The 18,765-nt window shown below is 44.6% G+C and overlaps 1 protein-coding gene across 1 annotated transcript in view; it reads left to right on the top strand.

The window, feature by feature from the left end:
• The window catches only part of ITGA8 (integrin subunit alpha 8), a 222,826-nt gene that overhangs the window by 67,716 nt on the left and 136,345 nt on the right, over positions 1-18,765 (top strand). The window contains exon 13 of the mRNA XM_074986273.1: positions 1,640-1,831. Coding sequence (XP_074842374.1) covers positions 1,640-1,831 — 192 coding nt within the window. The remainder of the gene's footprint in view (positions 1-1,639; positions 1,832-18,765) is intronic.

Below are 18,765 nucleotides of genomic sequence, written 5' to 3'. Positions count from 1 at the left end.
ACATACCCTCTCATCCCTGCTCATCTAGTTCTAGTTGCTGGGTACGCTCTATTAGACATCCTTTAGGTGTGGCTCCTTAAATGTCTCTTACAACTGATGGAGAATTCATTCACACATCTGGCTTAAAGTGGTTTTAAAGGCTTTGAAAAGTGGTTGGTGCTTTTGGGTTCTAGGTCAAGCCACATTCAAGGGGCCTTGTTGTCAGTGGGTGGGTGCTCAGTCTTCTTAAAGGAACTTAAGTTGAACACCCCAAATCTCTTGGCCAATGTCCTTTATTAGATGAACTCAGACAGTCTGCTCAGTCATCTTGGCCATTTCTTTGGTTTTTGTACCAAGAGAGTAGCAAGGAAGGGTTTGTTATACATAATGGCTGTGTCTACACTACAGTGATCTGTCAATAGAAGCTACTATTAGAAGATGTCTTTCGGCAAAACTTCTGTTGACAGATCATGTCCACACAAAAAAAGCAGATCAAAAGAGCAATCCACTTGGTTGACAGAGAACAGCCAGACTGCGCAGCTGCTCTCTTGACAGACTGGCCAACTGAAAGGTCAGCCAACAGGACTTTGCCCAGTGAACCAGAAGCCCTGTTCATCAACATAGGGCCCTGAGAGCATCTACATGGCTTTTTCGTTGACAGAAAACTGTTGACAAAGGCGTTATACCTGACTGTGGAGAGGCACAATGCAGCTGGTGGATGTGCCAAGTTTTGTTGACAATCTGTCAAGAAAGCACATTTTGCGTATATATGTTCCGTGGGTTTTTCCAGCAAAAGCCCAGTTTTGTTGGAAAAAACATCTTGTGTAGATGTAGCCCGATGCTACTTTCCTGAGCTGCTCTTGTTTATTCTCCTGGTTTATGATAGCCAGGAGGTCCCTGGAGTGAATGACACCTTTGTATTCCCTGTGGGACAGTCTATTTTTCTGTATGTATCTCTTCTCCAAAATACTCCTCTATTGCTTTTTTTATACTATTTATTTATTTGTATTGTTTGCGAAAACAAATTGGACGTTTCAAATTTCATGATTAGTGTTTTAAATATAAATCAAACAGATGTTATGTTGTTATTCCACTTCATTCTTGTTTTCCTTCTGCATGCGGTGAAGTTGGCTGTTCAAAAATATATGGCTACTTTTTGTTGCCATCGTTGAATTAAAAAAAAAAAAACTGGAAAAAGGACAAGCCAAAATCAGAGCTTCTTAAAGAGCTGCTCCTAATTAATTAGGTGATAGAGAAAACAGGGAACATCTTACTGTGTGTGTTTAGTTTAAACAGATGATTGTAACATTAGCCATTACTTCAGTCTCAGCTTACTAAATCTTGTTGATTGCCATAAAAACATGACAAAGGAAAACGTGCAATTAATAATAGATGTGTGTTGTCTATCTATTGCAATATAAAGGACTTTTCTTATGAAAATGAACTCTTTACAACCATAGGGCATGAAAGTTTGAAACACTAAAACACTAATAAACATTTTTATGACTGTGTATTGAGATAGAATCTATGCAAAAGAATTGATTAAGCCCCAGTTCTTGTTAACACACAACAAAGGCCCCTCTGGTCTACTTTCCCTGTTGGTGTTAATTATGTCTGTGTTTTAACTTTGTCACATTTTCTTTTTTTTACACTATTATAGACATTGCAATCGGTGCACCATTTGCAGGAGAAGACAGAAGAGGCAAAGTGCTCATTTACAATGGACATAAGAATGGGTTAAACGCTAATCCTTCGCAGGTCCTCAATGGGGCCTGGGCCTCACAGTCCATGCCTGCAGGATTTGGCTTTACTCTAAGAGGGGACTCAGACATAGACAAGAATGATTACCCAGGTAAGATTTTTCCATTAGAGAAAGAATTTCATACCTCTGTTCTCTGGAAAATGCATCTGAACTGCTCTTCTTGGAAGGCAGAGATCACACTAAAGAATAGATGTAGGTTTGCCTTTTTTTTTTTTTCATGGTAGTTCCAGCAATACTTTCATGAGAGTGTAAAATCAGACAAAACAAATACTCCCTTTCCTGTCAAGAGACATCATCAGAAATGCAAGGGCTTAAACTGTTCCATTAACATAAAACGTGAAATTTACAACAAAAAGCGTAACCCTTATTCTTTACTCAACATTTAAACACATTTATTCCTACAGAGCTTATAGGTCTGCTCCATGCTCACATTCTTCCTTAATTAAAACCATGTCTCGTTACACAGGAATAGACTGACCTGGCTGTATTTGTTGCTAGTTGTTTTTCTTAAAGTTTTGTTTTTCCAAATAGCTGCTGAGCTATATATATAAATTCCTAATTGCTTTTGACTTCTTTACAAAAAGCAGAGAAAATGCATACAGATACCATTTTTGAGTCACAGATTGTTGGGTCTTTCCATGACCTTATTCCCACTCTGTTATACAGATTCTTCCTTTTTAGTTTTGTTTTGAATTTTTCTTAAAAATGAATAATTTACAGACATCCAATAGTATTTATCAAGATTGCACCACTACTGCATGTTTTTTAGTGGAGTCCTTCCAGCTTTGAGCAATATTCCAGCACCATATGCTGCCTAAATGTAAAATATCCTTTTACTCTGATGCTATTTACTCCCTTCAAGGATCAGTACGCACAAGACTGTACTATTTTGAAAGTCTATATTGTGAATGTTCAGAGAAATTTGTCGGTGTACCCAGTGTGGTGGAATGTATAGCTTGGATGTCGTATACTATTGACCTACCACACTAATACTTTTTAATTTCTTTAGGGTGACTATATTTCTCTATGCTGAATACAGGACTCCTAGGCTACGTCTACACGTGCAGCCAACATCGAAATAGTCTATTTCGATGAATAACGTCTACACGTCCTCCAGGGCCAGCAACGTCGATGTTCAACTTCGACGTTGCTCAGCCCAACATCGAAATAGGCGCAGCGAGGGAACGTCTACACGTCAAAGTAGCACACATCGAAATAGGGATGCCAGGCACAGCTGCAGACAGGGTCACAGGGCGGACTCAACAGCCAGCCGCTCCCTTAAAGGGCCCCTCCTAGACACAGTTGCACTAAACAACACAAGATACACAGAGCTGACAACTGGTTGCAGACCCTGTGCCTGCAGCATAGATCCCCAGCTGCCGCAGAAGCAGCCAGAAGCCCTGGGCTAAGGGCTGCTGCCCACAGTGAGCATAGAGCCCCTCAGGGGCTGGAGAGAGAGCATCTCTCAACCCCCCAGCTGATGGCCGCCATGGAGGACCCGCCAATTTCGACGTTGCGGGACGCGGATCGTCTGCACAGTCCCTACTTCGATGTTGAACGTCGAAGTAGGGCGCTATTCCTATCTCCTCATGAGGCTAGCGACTTCGACGTCTCGCCGCCTAACGTCGAAGTTAACTTCGAAATAGCGCCCGACGCGTGTAGATGCGACGGGCGTTATTTCAAAGTTGGTGCCGCTACTTCAAAGTAGCGTGCACGTGTAGACGCAGCTCTAGTGAAATTACTTGTATTCAAGTGAGTTCAACAGCAATCAATCAGAGCAATGTAATACAAATGTTAAAATTAAAGTCAGGTTGACTGAGTCCTTGTTATAAAGAAATACTGTGTAGTTGGAGGTTTTCAGTTTACCTTCTTATCTTTAAGGTTTGCATGGGGAGAGGTGACTCACACATTTTCTGTAACCCCTCCCTTACATGGGGACTGGGGTGACTGACCGACTTGATCTATCCTCCCTATCCAGGGCTCTCTACCCTTCATTCCTGGCTGAACCCTTTGAGATAGATCTGCCTGTTTGGGACCTGTTATTGTGTCTTCTCAAGACAGCATGTTGCGGGAGTCATGCAGGATCATAGACCCTCCTCCCCAGATTTCTTTCAAGGCTCACACCAGAAAGTGTGGGAGGGAAGGGAACAGAGCTGAGGATGGGAATGACCTGTCCCATGACATGTTTTTCCAGCCCATTCTTCCAGTCTCCTGCGACTAGAAGCAACTCCTCCCCTCCAGCCTGCACAGTGTAGAAAGGTAGCTAATACTTCCAAGCTGCTGCTGGCCACCAACATAACCTAGCTACCTCCTTTCCCTTGGCCACAGTGCAGGCAGGTAGGGATTAAGCTCTAAGAAGTCACTGAGTGCCAGGGTCCAGGGAACCTGACTGAAGGACTTCAATGAACCCAGCCAGGGAGGTGGCTCAGTAGGGGAGAGTGCCTATGGGACACAGAAGCCTTGCATTCCCTGGGGGCAGGATGTAGGGTGGGGCAGCATGTGAGGACAGCGCTAAGCACCCCTGCCTGGGGATCTGCAGGGTTGGGGCACAAACAGGCTGGAAATAACTTCCTCCCCACCACTTCACAGCTTAGCTGAGTTGGGGAGAAGCTTCCCCATGTCATTACTGTGTGGGGCTTTGGTACATGCAGGGTTTGGCTCCTCCTGGCCAGCATTTTCAAGTCTGTTAAAATAGCAGAACTTGTCTGACCTTTCAACCAGGAAGATGTGATGTTAATGATTAACAATGGCCTTTGAGCTCCACCTCCAAGAGAATGATGCTATTGGAATGATGCTGTTTGTGCAGAAAAATATGGAAATAACGTCATAACTAGTATAGGTTCACACCAGCCTGGCCTTGTATCTTAGAATAACTTCCGATGGCATGTGCCTAGAATTACTCCTTCATCAAAAAAGACATTTGGTCATGCAGGACTAGATTGTGCCTTGTAGTCACAGATCTGCATTGGGAGTGGCGAAGAGCTGTGTTCCAAGGGAAGCCATGCTGACACCCTATGGCAGAGCACCTTGTAGAGCTCTCTGATGCAGGGGACGTGTTCAGACTGTTATATCTCTTTACGGGTACAGCATCCTGCCCTACTGACACAGCACAGAGCCGCCTACTGCCCATTGCTTCGAGCACCAAGAGAATAACGAGAAAGCAGTCCCATGTGCTTCATTGATAAGAGGACTGCAAGTTTAACCTGCCCTTGCATGATCAGTGCAAAACTGAGAATGGCACTTTATCACACATCCATGCAAGAATTACTCAGAACCCAAATCTTAACTTGTAGCCCAAGAAGGATGGCAAGAGAAAACAAAATAAAGGGAAAGACTGCTTCGGATAAATTGATATAGCACAAACTCCTTCAAACAGATTCAGTTTGTTCTTAAGAATACAAAGGTCAGTGTCATTAGCTGCATTTTAGAGATGGGAAAACAGGGGCAGAAGGAAATATGATTAGTCTGAGTCACCCAGAAAGCGAGTGACACAATCAAGAGTAGAATCCAGGTCCAGTGAGTCCCAGTCCTGTGCTCTGCCTCTTGTCCATGTCTGTGTTCAGAAGTAAAACAAGAATTCTCCAGGGGAAGCAAATAAACATGAATCCCATTCCGTGCTCCCATGAATTTGTCAATTTCTTTCATGGCTGAGCACACCAAACCCTATTCATGCCTGTGCCGTGAAACATGAAAGGGAGATTATTTAGCTGTCAAAAGAGAAGGGTCATGGTGTGAGCTATTTCTGCTTCTCCATGTGATTGTTCAGGGAAAGATGCTCCCATTCTGCCAGCTGAGAAATCAAAGATTCTTGGACCTTGTTTGACTGAGAATTTTGCTGTATGAGACAGGATCCAGTACTGGGGGGGAAAAATAGCCTGGTGGTGCTCTTTCAGTGCCCTCTGCTACATCAACTCTTTTTCTTTGTCTTCATCCTCTGTCCAGATCCTGATGAACAAGGGGAAGGACGGTGTCTTTATGACTAGTTCATTCCATAGTTGCCAGTAACCAGAGTTGAAGCAAATGTTCATTGGCATGCTCTGGTTTTCAACTAGTGACTTTGTACTGTCTGTCAAACTTCTTTATCATCTTTACATTTTGTGTTCTCATATCTTCTGGAGGACAAAGCTGGAAAGGAATAAAGAGAAAGAACAGACTTGGTGCTAGAGGCTTGACCTCTGTGCTTCCGGATTAAAAAAAGCAGAACAGGAAGAAATTAGGTGGGCCTCTATCTTTATGGTAGTTTCTTTTGCCTGTTTTTTTACTACTTGTTTTCTGGAAAGAGAGGTTTATATGACCAGATTCTAATCTCATTTATACTGGTATATATCAGGAATAGTAGCTCCATTCACTTTTCGTTCAAGATACATTGAACTTAACTCAGGCTAGCTGAGGAAAGAGGGCAGGGGGTGTGTGGTGGTAAGCAAGGCTGGAAAAAGTGGAAAAAATAGTTTATGGGAAAATATGACTAAATTACTTGGGAGGAATGGTGGGTGAGATTTTTGTGCTGTGCTCCTAAGAGATACAGCACAGAACTTACAGATGGGGGTTGGGGCGCTACGTAGCTTTAAGCTGTATTTGCACACTTTTTATGTGCCTGTGAATGTGAGTGTTCTCCTTCCTAGCTTTCCCTCACAGCCTCAAAGCAGCCCTGCAAGTGACTCCTCATATGTCAGGTTCCACAGATAAACTGCACAGACTGTTAGTCCAGCAATGCTCTTCTTCTGAGGTCTAATTTATTGGCTTAAAATAAATGCTAAATAAAACTCCATGTCCCAAATTAAAGTCCACACAAATAAGAATTCTTTCCTCTTCTCAGTTTTCCTACTTAGGGCCTTTGCTGCATTGGCAGGCCACTCCCAGGCCCATCTGGCTGTAGTGTTTTCAATCTTAACCTAGACTCTGGTCTGAAACCCATAGTCGAGGGTTTCCTACTCACTGCAGCTCTTCTGCAGTATCCACCACAACCTCCTCTGGTTGCTCTCCTTAAGTGTCCTCCCTTCCTGTGGCTTTCTACTTTTCATGTAGGGGAATCACCTGGTCTCTGCTCAGGTGTGCCTGTTTTATAACTAGGTTTTTAGTCCTTAAAGGGGCAAACCACCCTGTTACCATGCCAAGCCTTTTATGTGTCATAAAGGGGCTGGAGCAGGGGTGGGAATTCCAAATGAGGTCTGCTTTCTGAATTACGGTTTATTTCATTTCTTAAGCAGAGTAATTCAGTTTTGACAGAAGCAAGAGCAATGCATAACTGTGTTTATTTTCCTGCGCTTCTGGGCCACTGTTCCAGGTTGATCCCTGTTAAGTGCTCAGGATCCGTGGTGGAACTGGGAGCTACCAGAACCTTTCTTCACTCTATGTCCTCTCCACCGCTGCCAGAGTCTTTCCCTGAAGCAAGAAAGGGCTCCAGCAGCAGAGAGCTAGCAGCATCTCCTCATTGCTGCCCTGCTACCTGAGCCTTTCCTTGCAGTGGGAGATGCCTCTGGTAGCTGGTGGAGCCTTTCCTCTCTTTCCTTGCTGTGCTGGAGCCTGTCCCTGCAGTGGGCAAGGTCACAAGCAGAAGGGAGTCAGAAAAACCTTTCCCTGCAATCTCCTGTTTGCTGGAGCTTGAAAGTCTTTCTCTGCAGTGGGGAAAGGATCCGGCACCAGGGAGGAAATGGGACACTACATTGCTCACAACAGTAGTGTTCCTGGGGAGGCACAGCTTGTGAGGGTAGAAAGCAGATAGGATCCATACTCCTGTAAATACTCCAACATTCAGGTGTGTCTGAACTCTGACTCCTAAACCAGGCTTTCTGCCAACACAGCAATTTACAACCCTGCAAGAGGGACTGTACACTACACGCATCTAAAAGTGGTGGGTAGCATAGACATAGGCTCGTAGAGCTCATGCATTTTTAGTCAGTATGGTCCTTCTTCGAGTGGTCCCCCTGGGTGCTCCACATTAGGTGTCGGGCTCGCCCCGGCACCGCAGATCGGAGATTTCCAAGCCGTATCTCATGGGGTCCCGCATGCACCCATGCGTGCTGGTCCTTGGCGTGCTCTCAGTCATGCGTGCGATCCGGTTCACGCCAGTTCCTCTCAACCGCCGACGGCTGCAGACAGAATTCACTTCAGCTCCAACGCTTCAGACAGATCAATACATTATTAGTTCCATATTAGCAGTTTTTCGTTAAGTTCGTTCTCCTATAAACTGTTCAAGTTCTTCTGTATATAGTTTTTAAAAAAAAAAAAAGAGAAAGAAGAAGAGAGGGGGGAGAAGAGAGAGAGGAGGCAGCCGCCCTGTGCGGCCTGCTACCTCCACAGACTGTTGAATTTTATCTGTTTTACTATCGATTAGTAGCTGTTAAGTACCCCGCTAAAGTTACAAGTTGTTCAGTATCTGAGAAATGTCTTCACCAGGGTTTAAGAAATGTGACTCGTGCCACGGAGCTATGCCTGCCTCCCATGGCCATAGCAAGCGTATTCGCTGTTTGGGAGAGACCCATGTCCCGCAAAAATGTTCTTACTGCTCTAAACTGATGGCCAGAGCAAGGAAGGACAGGGAGATGAGGTTAAAAATGATTCTATTTGACGAGGCTCTTCAGCCTGAGTAATTGGAGATGCCTCAGGGCCGCATAAGAGGAAGGCAACCTCTGTGACCTCCTCGACACATAAGAAAAAGAAGATATCCACTACTCAATCCTTGCCACTATTATCTGCGAGCAGGATGAGTGAGGCACGGGGCTGAGAAGCGCTTGTTGTCCAGGGCAGTGCAAAGGCCGCAGAACATAAGACAGTGCCTCGGGACAGTGCACAGGAGGCTGTGGCACTGAGACTCCCGGCGCCAAGAGCACCGGAACCGGAGGCTCTGGCATGGGCTCCAGCGGTGCCAGAGGTTGCTGCCCTTGCGGACCCATGGGCAGAGTCACCGAGTGTGGCACCGATGGCACTGACATCTGCACTGAGATCTCAGGCACCAGATGCATCGGCACCGACCAAACAGCCGCATGGGCTGGGCAAGGCAAGGGATAAGACCCAGCACCGAGGTGCATTGCCAGACCTTCTCATGATGCCACTCTCGCCCAGTTCTCCGCCAAAGGTGTGCATCGCGGAATGTTCGGTAACATCACCAACCTCCCTGAGGCCTCCATCGCCATTTCTACAACCACTTTCTCCCTGGCTTAGGCATCCTTCACGGGTTGCCTCAGAGGAGCTGCATGAGCATCTCTATAGAGCATCTCCGCCAATGTCTACATCATCTAGGAGATCACACTCCTCTCGTCGCTATTCATACAGGTATCAGTCATGGTCCAGATCTCCATCACCGGGTCCCTGCCCTTGCTACTACAGTCATTCATATCATAGTGAACATCACCAGCACTGGGGCTCAAGGTCAAGGGATAGATCCCCACTACAACCTTCATCACACAGACATTTCTGCCCTCTCCCTCTGAAAAGAGCTAACGTCTCTCCACCGGGAATGGGTCCAGACTCCTCAGACCTCCCACTGGAATCCCTATGGGAGTGGACACAGGAGGTGTCCAAGGAACAAGGGGAAGCATATCACACCAATGCCTCCTCATACTCCCCAGATGAACCGGTTGTTCCAGGGGATATATCTCCCCCAGATGATCTCAAACAATTTCAAGAGCTCTTTAAGAGGGTAGCACAAACACGAGACATACAGATCGCGGAGGTGCAGGAGAAGCAGCATAAGCTTCTCAAAAACCTGAGACCCCCTGCATCATCTGAAATTGCCATCCCACTTGATGAAGCCATTATAGAGGCTGCCACACACATATGGCAGACCCCAGCCTCCATTCCACCTACAAACAGGCAGGCAGACAAAAAGTACTTTGTCCCATCCAGGGGGATGGAATTCTTGTTCAACCACCCCCGACCAAATTCCCTCGTGGTGGAGTCTTCTCAGCACAGATCGAAGACACCACAATACAAATCCTCGTGGTCAGACAAAGATGCAAAAAAGCTGGACTTGTTCAGAGGGAAGGTATATTCCTCTTCCACCTTGTTGCTGTGCATGGCCAGTTATGCCACCCACCTTTCAAACCATAATTTTGACAACTATGCAAGACTTACCTGGCTCATGGACTTCCTCCCGGAAGATAAGAAACCGGTCCCGAAGGTGGTAGTCCAGGAAGGCTACGCGGCCTCACGTACAGGTGTCCAAATTGCCTTAGATGTGGTGGACACAGCAGCTCACTCTACAGCCACCACAATGGTGGTGCACAGAGGATCATGGCTCCAAACATCTGGCATCCCCAAGGACCTGCAATCAAAAATCATAGACCTCCCATTAGACAGGGAAAAGCTATTTGCTGACTCTACAGACTCAGTCCTTCACTCTAGCAAGGACTCGAGAACTATGCTGAGAACGTTGGGAATACACACCTTATAGGAGGAAAAGATTTTATTCACAATAAAAACACTGCACCTACTACTCCCAGCACCCACAGTACCAGCTAGGCTACGAACAGGGACGCCACCAACAACAGCAACAACAAAGGCCACCTAGGTGACGACCCCAGCAAGGCTGTGCATCAGCGGCGCAGATCCCAAGGCAGCAAGTTTGACTGCTATGTCGAGGACCACGACACCACAAAACTCCTTCAGGCCCATTCACAGCGTATGTTTCACCATGGACTCAGACCATTCTACCGTCAATGGCAAACTATCACTACAGACAAGTGGGTATTGGAAATTGCTACCATAAGGTACACCATCCCATTTTGATCTATGTCCCCACCAAAACCCCCTACCCAGTCCCTCCTCAGGGACCACTCCCATGAGATGATGCTAAAGCAGGAGGTGGACCACCTTATATCCATAGGGGCGGTAGAAGAGTCCTGGACGAGTTTCAAGGGAAAAGTTTTTACTCCCGATATTTTCTCACAGAGAAGAAAACAGGAGACTGGGGACCAATCCTAGACCTACGGGTTCTCAGTTGTTAACTCCGCAAACAACGTTTCAAGATGACCACAATCACTTCCATAGTCATGGCACTGGATGATGGGGACTGGTTCACAGCCCTCGACTTACAAGATGCGTATTTTCATATAATGATCCACCCAGCACACAGGCGCTTCCTCCACTTCATGGTGAGCTCAGAACACTTCCAGTACAGAGTCCTCCCCTTTGGCCTCTCTTCAGCACCCAGCACTTTCTGTAGCGTCAGCTTACCTGCATCGGCAGGATGTATTCATTTTCCCGTATCAGGATGACTGCCTGCTGAAGGGCATCTCACAGGCAGATGTTCTGTGTATGATAAACATTACCACAAAGGTTTTGATTTGGTTTGATTACTACAAAGGTTTTTCTCTCGCTGGTCCTAGTCATCAACTTCCAAAAATCAACGATGGAGCCCACGCAAAACATAAAATTCATAGGGGCATGCCTGGACTCCATTGTGTCAAGGGTATATCTGCCCGACGCATGTTTCCATGCCATTCGGTCCTTGGTACAATTGTTGATGTACAGCCCCACAGTGCCAGTCCTAACTTGCTTACAGCTACTGGGACACATGGCCGCCACCATGTTCATGGTACAGAATGCCAGACTACGTATGTGATGCCTTCAACACTGGTTGGCAATGGTATACAGCCCAACGATACATGCCGTTCACAAAAACGTATCGCCCCCAATGGAGGTGCAAAACTCTCTGGCATGGTTGGGCAGACCCCAAGAATTTGCTATCAGGGTGCCCTTTCACCAACCGCAAATCGCAGTTTTTCTCACGACAGACGCCTCCCATACAGGATAGCGGGTACATATGGATAGCAAATCGACACAAGGGCTATGGTCCCCCACAGAGATGGCATTACACATAAATGTATTGGAGCTCAGGGTGGTGTTCAACACATGCAGGCACTTCCGCAAACACCTGCAGAACAAGTTGGTCAGGGTCAACACCGACAACACTTCCACAATGTTCTACATCAGTCACCAAGGCAGAGCCAGGTCCCACGCATTATGTACAGAAGCAGTCTGACTGTGGAATTGGTGTGTTGCAAACAACATAATCTTAAAAGCCTCTTACTTACCTGGTGTCCACCATGTGAGGGCAGATCAGCTGAGCAGGCATTTTGCTCTCACGCACGAATGGGAGATCCACTCCGATCTGCTCCACAGTATATTTGACATTTGGGGGTTTCCGCAGATCAACTTGTTTACCACTTACACCAACAAGAAATGCCCTCATTACTGCTCCAGAGTGGGCATCGGGCAAGACTCATTGGGTGACGCTTTCCTGCTCTCATGGAGGGGCCCTTTGTTGTATACATTTTCTCCCACAATACTTATTCACAAGGTCCTGGAGAAAGCAAGGAGGGAGAGGGCGCGCCTCATACTTATAGCCCCAACTTGGGACTGACAGCATTGGTTCCCTCTACTACTACGCATGTCATGCTGCCTACCAATCCCCCTCCTGATTGTACCAGACCTCCTCATGCAGGACCAAGGGTCCATAGTACATCGTAATCCTCAAATGCTCTGCCTCAAAGCATGGCTAATCCATGGCTCAGCGTCTTAGAGAGAACATGCTCAGAGGGGGCAAAAGAGGTCCTGGAATGCAGTTAACAGGCCTCTACCAGGAAGGCTTATGCATACAAATGGAAGCGCTTTACGTCCTGGTGTCTGTCCAAACAATTAACTCCTCTAGAGGTCTCCATTCCTACAATTTTGGAGTACTTACTGGACCTGAAACAGGATGGACTCACTTTATCATCACTAAAGGTCCACCTTGCAGCTATATCAGCATTCCAACATACGGTGGATGGGTCAACTGTATTTGCCCATCCCATTACCACACGGTTTCTAAAGGGCCTCACAAACTTATACCCGCCAAGGCAATCATTATCGCCTTCATGAAGCTTAGATCTGGTCCTTGACACGCTGTCTAGCCCACCCTTCGAACCATTGGGCACTGTCTCCCTCTAACTACTTACCATGAAAACAACCTTTCTTCTCGCGATTACATCGGCTCGCAGGGTCAGTGAGCTGGCAGTGATAATGGTAACACCACCCTATACAGCCTTCTCAAAGGAAGCAGTGGTTCTGCACCTACACCCAGTGTTCCTTCCAAAGATCTCCTCAGAGTTCCACATTAACGAGCCAATAGTGCTACCATCCTTCTACCTGAGACTGCATACCTCAAGTAGGGAAGTGCAGCTGCACTCACTCAATGTGAGGAGGGCACTAGCCTTTTACACAGACAGAACTAAACCCTTCTGGAAGACGGATAGGCTCCTGGTGTCTCTTGCACCCAGATCGAAAGGGGAAGGGCTCTCTTCACGAAGAATTTCAAATAACATTGTATCCTGCATAAAAATGTGTTACGAGTTCCGTAAGACCCCTCTGCTAGTTCCACCCAGGGCTCACTCCACTACAGCGATGGCAGCCTCGACAGCCTTCTTGAAAGGAGTCGCACTAAAGGACATGTGCAGAGAGGCGACATGGTCATCCTATGACACCTTCGCCAGACACTATGTGATTCACAGGGTGTGGGATGAGGATACACGTCTATTGACAGCAGTCCTTTCAAGGGCAAGCTGCACATAAATCCAGTACCCACCTCCATTTTTCTGGGGTCACTGCTGGGTAGTCATCTAATGTGGAGCACCCACGGGGACCCCTTGAAGAAGAAAAAGAAGTTACTCACTTGTGCAGTAACGATGGTTCTTCAAGATGTGTCCTCGTGGGTGCTCCACTACCCACCCTTTCCTCCCTGCTTTGGAGTTCTGCTTTATGTTTTTCAGGAGCACCCGGGGTGGTTGGTCGAGGAACTGGCATGAACTGGATCACGCACATGACCGTAAGCGCGCGAAGGACTGGCACGCATCGGCGCATGCACAACCCGACGAGATACAGCTTGGAAATCTCCGATCTGCTGCACCGGTGGCAGCCCGACACCTAATGTGGAGCACCCACGGGGACACATCTCAAAGAATCATTGTTACTACACAAGTGAGTAACTTCTTTTTTCTGTCTTCACACGATGGCCTATGATGAGTCACTTGCTGGCTGATTACAGCTGATAGCAAAGAGTTTGTCAGGAATAACTTATTCAGCCTATTATGGACCCGTGGAATTTCCTCAAGCAGATTGTGTTGGTTTAAGATTGTGGCATTTTTAAAATGTATTTGTCATACAGAACTATTTAAACTCTTTTTTAAGCAAGTAGCTTGATGAAGATCATTTGTATGTGTTTGTTGCTTGGATGAACTGCATTATTTGAATACTTGTGTAAATAATACTCCTAAATCTTGGTAACTGTTTTGAAGTCATCGGCCTTTTATATTAAGTTTTACCCCAGTTTTATACTGGTACAATTCTACCGAGTCTTTTCTAGCTGAGCTCTGGATGGATCAGCCAGCCACCATTAGGCTTCTCTTATTCTTGCTGCAGTTACTGTGTGAAAGATTGATGTGTGTATAAATATAGGATAAACAATTACTCTAGAAACACTTAAATAAATGTTATTACAAGGCTGTGATAATCAGGCAAAATTCTCTCTAAAATTCAATAATCTAGTCTAATCTTATTAAAATATGAGTCTTTAACAGTGCCATCTGCTAAATGCATTAACTTGAACAGCAGGAAAGAAAAGCCTCGAGTTTCTTTCTTAAAAGCTGTGATTTTTCATGAGATAAAATTTGTTGACTGTAACAGGCAGCGTGCCAATAACATCACAGCATTGTAGTCTAGTGATGATTATATTCTGAAGTCAAGTAAGGAGGAGAGTTACAAGAGACAAAAAATGAAACTCTGCATCAGCCTTGATAGCTGTACAGTGTGTGAGATGCGGGGGAGGGGACGGAAATGAGAAGGTATCCTACAACCAGATGGAGCAAACTAAAGTGCCTATATCAGATAATGGGTATGTATTATATTGTTGGTTGATTTAGTCATTTGTAAGGGCAACAATTTCATGAAGATCTAATTTATAGGAATTAAATGGTGATATATATTTTAATTCACAGATACACTGTTTTTCTAAAATGCACGGGGAGATTTAATGACATCACAATGCTATGCATTCAGTGGTGCTCAGGGAAAATATGTTTGTTGCAGTCAATAACAGGACTCATGTCAGTGGTAAACATCAAACATGCTCAAGAAATGAATAGTTATATGGTGGAATGAATAGAAATAAGCCTCAGGAAGTTAGAGAAAGGGATTAATTCAGACCCGAGGGAATAGTGGCTGCGGACCAGCCAGACACAGTTGCTGATGTTATTAAGGGGGTTGCTGTCAGAAGAACTGGTGGGAGAAGGGAGTTCCCCCGAAGGTACCATTCAGGACCTTGTGAGTGACTAGATCAGAAGAAAGTGCTGTTTTTGGAGATAAAGATTATTTCTGGCTATACGGTGAATTTTTCATGGGTGTTGCCCAAATAGATCATTCTCTGACCTTTCTTACCACCATTGCTATAGTAGTAAGCCTTTCAAGGGATCTTTTACTTTGGACTTTTGAGACAGAAGGGAACTGGCAGGTGGAAATTTAAGTCATGGAGCACCAAAGAGGGAAATAAATATACCTTACAAACACAGGCTCCAGGGCTCATGGGGCTTCTAAAAAGGATGGCATCAGTTGTGTGAAACAGCAAAGACAAATATCGATGAGGAGGCATAGTGATATACAATTTTATACAGTATATTCTTCAGATATGCATTTTGTTCTCCATTTTAGTAACATTTTCCATTTATATTGAACCTTAGTTTCACAAGATACCAAAGACTTCCCAATTGCTATGCATATTGTGTCATTAAAAGACAGCCTCTTTTACTGATAGAACTCAAAGATTTGTTTCTTATACGTTTTAAACTATTGGTAAAATACACATATAGGGTTAGGAAGTAGTAAAGCCTAAAGGTAAATGTTCTTATTCTCTGTAACCTGATATGTAGGACCATGACAAGAGATGGCTTAACCTTCAGCTAGCTCACTCTTGGGTTTCTGTTGAGCAGAGCACAGGCCATTACAGTATAATTTTCGAGAACTGACAATGGTTTTGCTAATTTTTGGCTACTAACTCCAAGGCAAGAGATGGGGCTCCAAGTCATAAATTAGTTTCTATACAGACTCAGGCAAAAGGGGATTTTCTAAGTACATATTACTTGCTGCTGGGAGATATTGTATTGGAAAATCCCTTTCAGAGTAGCATGGAAGGAGATTTTACTAGAAGGTTGAATGGCTAAAATAGATCTTCCATAGATCATTAGCTTGATCCAATCTAAACATCGCTCAGTGAGACTGGACTTGGAGGTGAGAGCCCAAGTTGTCTGCTTTTTCCAGAACTTTACTTCTGTGCTTATTTCCATATCATGAATGAAGACTTGCTCAGCTGAAATTTCCATACAGTACTGGAGCCGGAGGTGTAATTTCCAGCTCCTGGAGACATACCCATGTTAGCTCTACTGTTTCAGGGTTACCTGCTCTGTCGTACTTCCAGCTGATCCATTGTGGAGCTGCAGGCAGTTCTTGTCTCATTTTCCCCTATTTCATGGTCCCTTAAGAACTCGTCCAGTGCAAAGGATGTTGGTGCTGAACATTAAAAGTCCTCTGCCTCATGTGGTTGCTAATTGTGTATCTGTAAATTATCATGTCCTGTGGCTCAGCAGGTGAACTTTCCCTTTTCTTTACTATGTCAGCCCTTGCAGAATTAAGGCCTTTATTTGGAGCAGAATGAAAATCAGTCATGGACTTAATTAGGGTTGTTTAATTTCCCTTTGAATTATTCATCTACACCTTCACCTGATTTCATGTAGTGAGAGCTTGTCTCAGGACTAAGCTCTGTGAATGCCTACAGTTTGGGTTTCATTCATCTAACATGAAGGGTTCTGTTGGGTTAATTTAGATGCAGTTTGTCACAAAGAGTCCAAGGTCAGCAGGTCATAACCCAGTCACAGTTTACCATGAAACTGTTTTAAACAAGGTTTGAGATTTTGCTATACAGAGACCTTAGAGTGCTTACTACCACTGCAGACACTTCATTAAAAGTCCTTTTAACTTTTTATTGACAGCACAGACAAAAAAGGAAAAACAAAACACTTGAAATGTAAAGTATTAAATAACGCTTTCATTTTAACATCTCTTGTTCCCTTTCCCATTAGCTAGAGAGAGTTTTTGAAAAAAAGCACCAAAAAACAAAACAAAAACCCCCACCCTTTTCAGACAGCCTTTTAGATGGTATCAAAGGTGGTAATAGCTAGCCTTTTGGGGACAAGAGAAAAAGTTAGTTGAGATGGCCTGGAACTGTCATTGTTGCTGTTGTTAAAGTCTGATCCAGTTACTTAGAAGAGAAAACACATGCAAAAAGGGAGAAGAACAGCAAAGTTAGTAAATTAAGTTTCTGTCTCTGATGTTGACTTTTCACTTGCAACCTTACTGCTGGAAACACACATGGGTTATCAGCCACACAGAAACCTGGCAAACCTGAACCAGGATCCTGCTGTTCAGGGCATTGCTTTTAGTTGGCTCTTTCAGGTATCAGCCTCACAGCAGGGTTGCAAAACATGCAGTCTTGGGCCACTAAGCCAGGCTTTTATTAAACAGAAGGCAAAAGGAAAGAGACAGAAAAGAGAAGGACTTATGTGGGGAAGGGGAGGTGAATTCTTTCTCTCCAGGTGGTGACATGAAGCCAGTGGAGGTGCCAGTGCCATCTGAGTCCCTCTCTCTGGCCCTGTCTGATCAGGACATATCCCATGATTAAGACTAAAGCAGCCTGGGATCCCCAGAGATAATGGGGGCTGTAGCTATGATGATAAAGCTCACTGCAGCCAGCTGCACCTTCTGCTAATTTTTACCAAAAGTCCTTTTCTTTCTGTGAACCTGAAAAGGGAGTGTTGGCTGGAATAGACCATTCTCTCATTTTGTTCATCAAAAGACCTAATTTCTAACACACCAATTTTGGTTCATTGATTTTCTTTCCTCTGCTTCTCTTATTTACAGCTCATAAACATAACAGTCCTTGAGTAGTATCAGTAAAACGCTTTCTGTTTAAATTAGTTCAGTCTTTCTGTCTCCCCCTTACATCTTAAACTGTTTTAGACAACAGGTCATTGTGCCAATTCATGAATTTATGTTTTTTTTTTTTACAGCTGAGCCTACATTTAGAGTAAATTTGTAGGCCCAGTTATCACAACACTTCTAATTGAAAATGCCTCTTAAGATTCCTTTAGGATCACTTGGAGCTTGTTTCCTGAGTTATGGTATGATGAGGATCTAGGGCGTTTCTGTCCTATGGGTCACTCCTGTGACTGCAACAAGGAAGGGCCATTTTCTGTCTTGCAGAGGCACAGGAACCTTCCTGCAGAAATCCTTTACTTCTCTGAGAGAGAGCAGCTTTTCCAGGGAAGGGAGCTCCTCAAAGAAACAATGTAGACAGCACGGCAATATCACTCCCCCCCACTGATGTTTTGTAGAGGTGTCCTTGGATCTCAGTGAGCATGCTCCTTCTCCAACTTATTTAAATGGGAGCAGTCCATGGGAAATGGGGACGATTCAGACTTTCTCAAAGGCTGCAGCTTCTTATAAGACAGGAACAGAGAGATGATTTGTCAATGATCACTTCTGGTTATGTAAATACATATAGCTCTCGTTTTCATCTGTGATCATTACTCTGGGGCTTGCCATGGATTTCAATTTTGGAAGTTGGAAGTAAAGTGGAAACAATCTTAATAGGTATTTCTAGTTAGTGATTCATAGATGATTGGTTTTTTTAAATTAGGGCCATAGCGACTTGCCTTTGTGAAAAAAGAAAACAAACCCTAACTAATGAAATAGGTGCAATCTTATGTTTCAGCTTGCAAATGTTTTTCTTCAGGCTTCATTTGGAAGAGATCCTGACAGTTAAGATTACTTTTTTGCTGTGGAAATTCCAACTGCCTTGCTCTAGTAACCTTTGCATCAGTGACATTTAATATGTAGCAATAAAAAAAGCAAATAATGAAGACAACTTCCATCTATTTTTAGAAAAAGAAAGTTTGCCAGACTACAGATAATTTGGACTTCTTGCCTTATGTTTCATAGAA

Source organism: Carettochelys insculpta, chromosome 2 (genome assembly GCF_033958435.1).
Source record: "Carettochelys insculpta isolate YL-2023 chromosome 2, ASM3395843v1, whole genome shotgun sequence".
Taxonomy (NCBI): domain Eukaryota; kingdom Metazoa; phylum Chordata; order Testudines; family Carettochelyidae; genus Carettochelys; species Carettochelys insculpta.
Note: the sequence above shows the minus strand (reverse complement) of the source record. Positions and strands in the feature narration are given on the sequence as shown.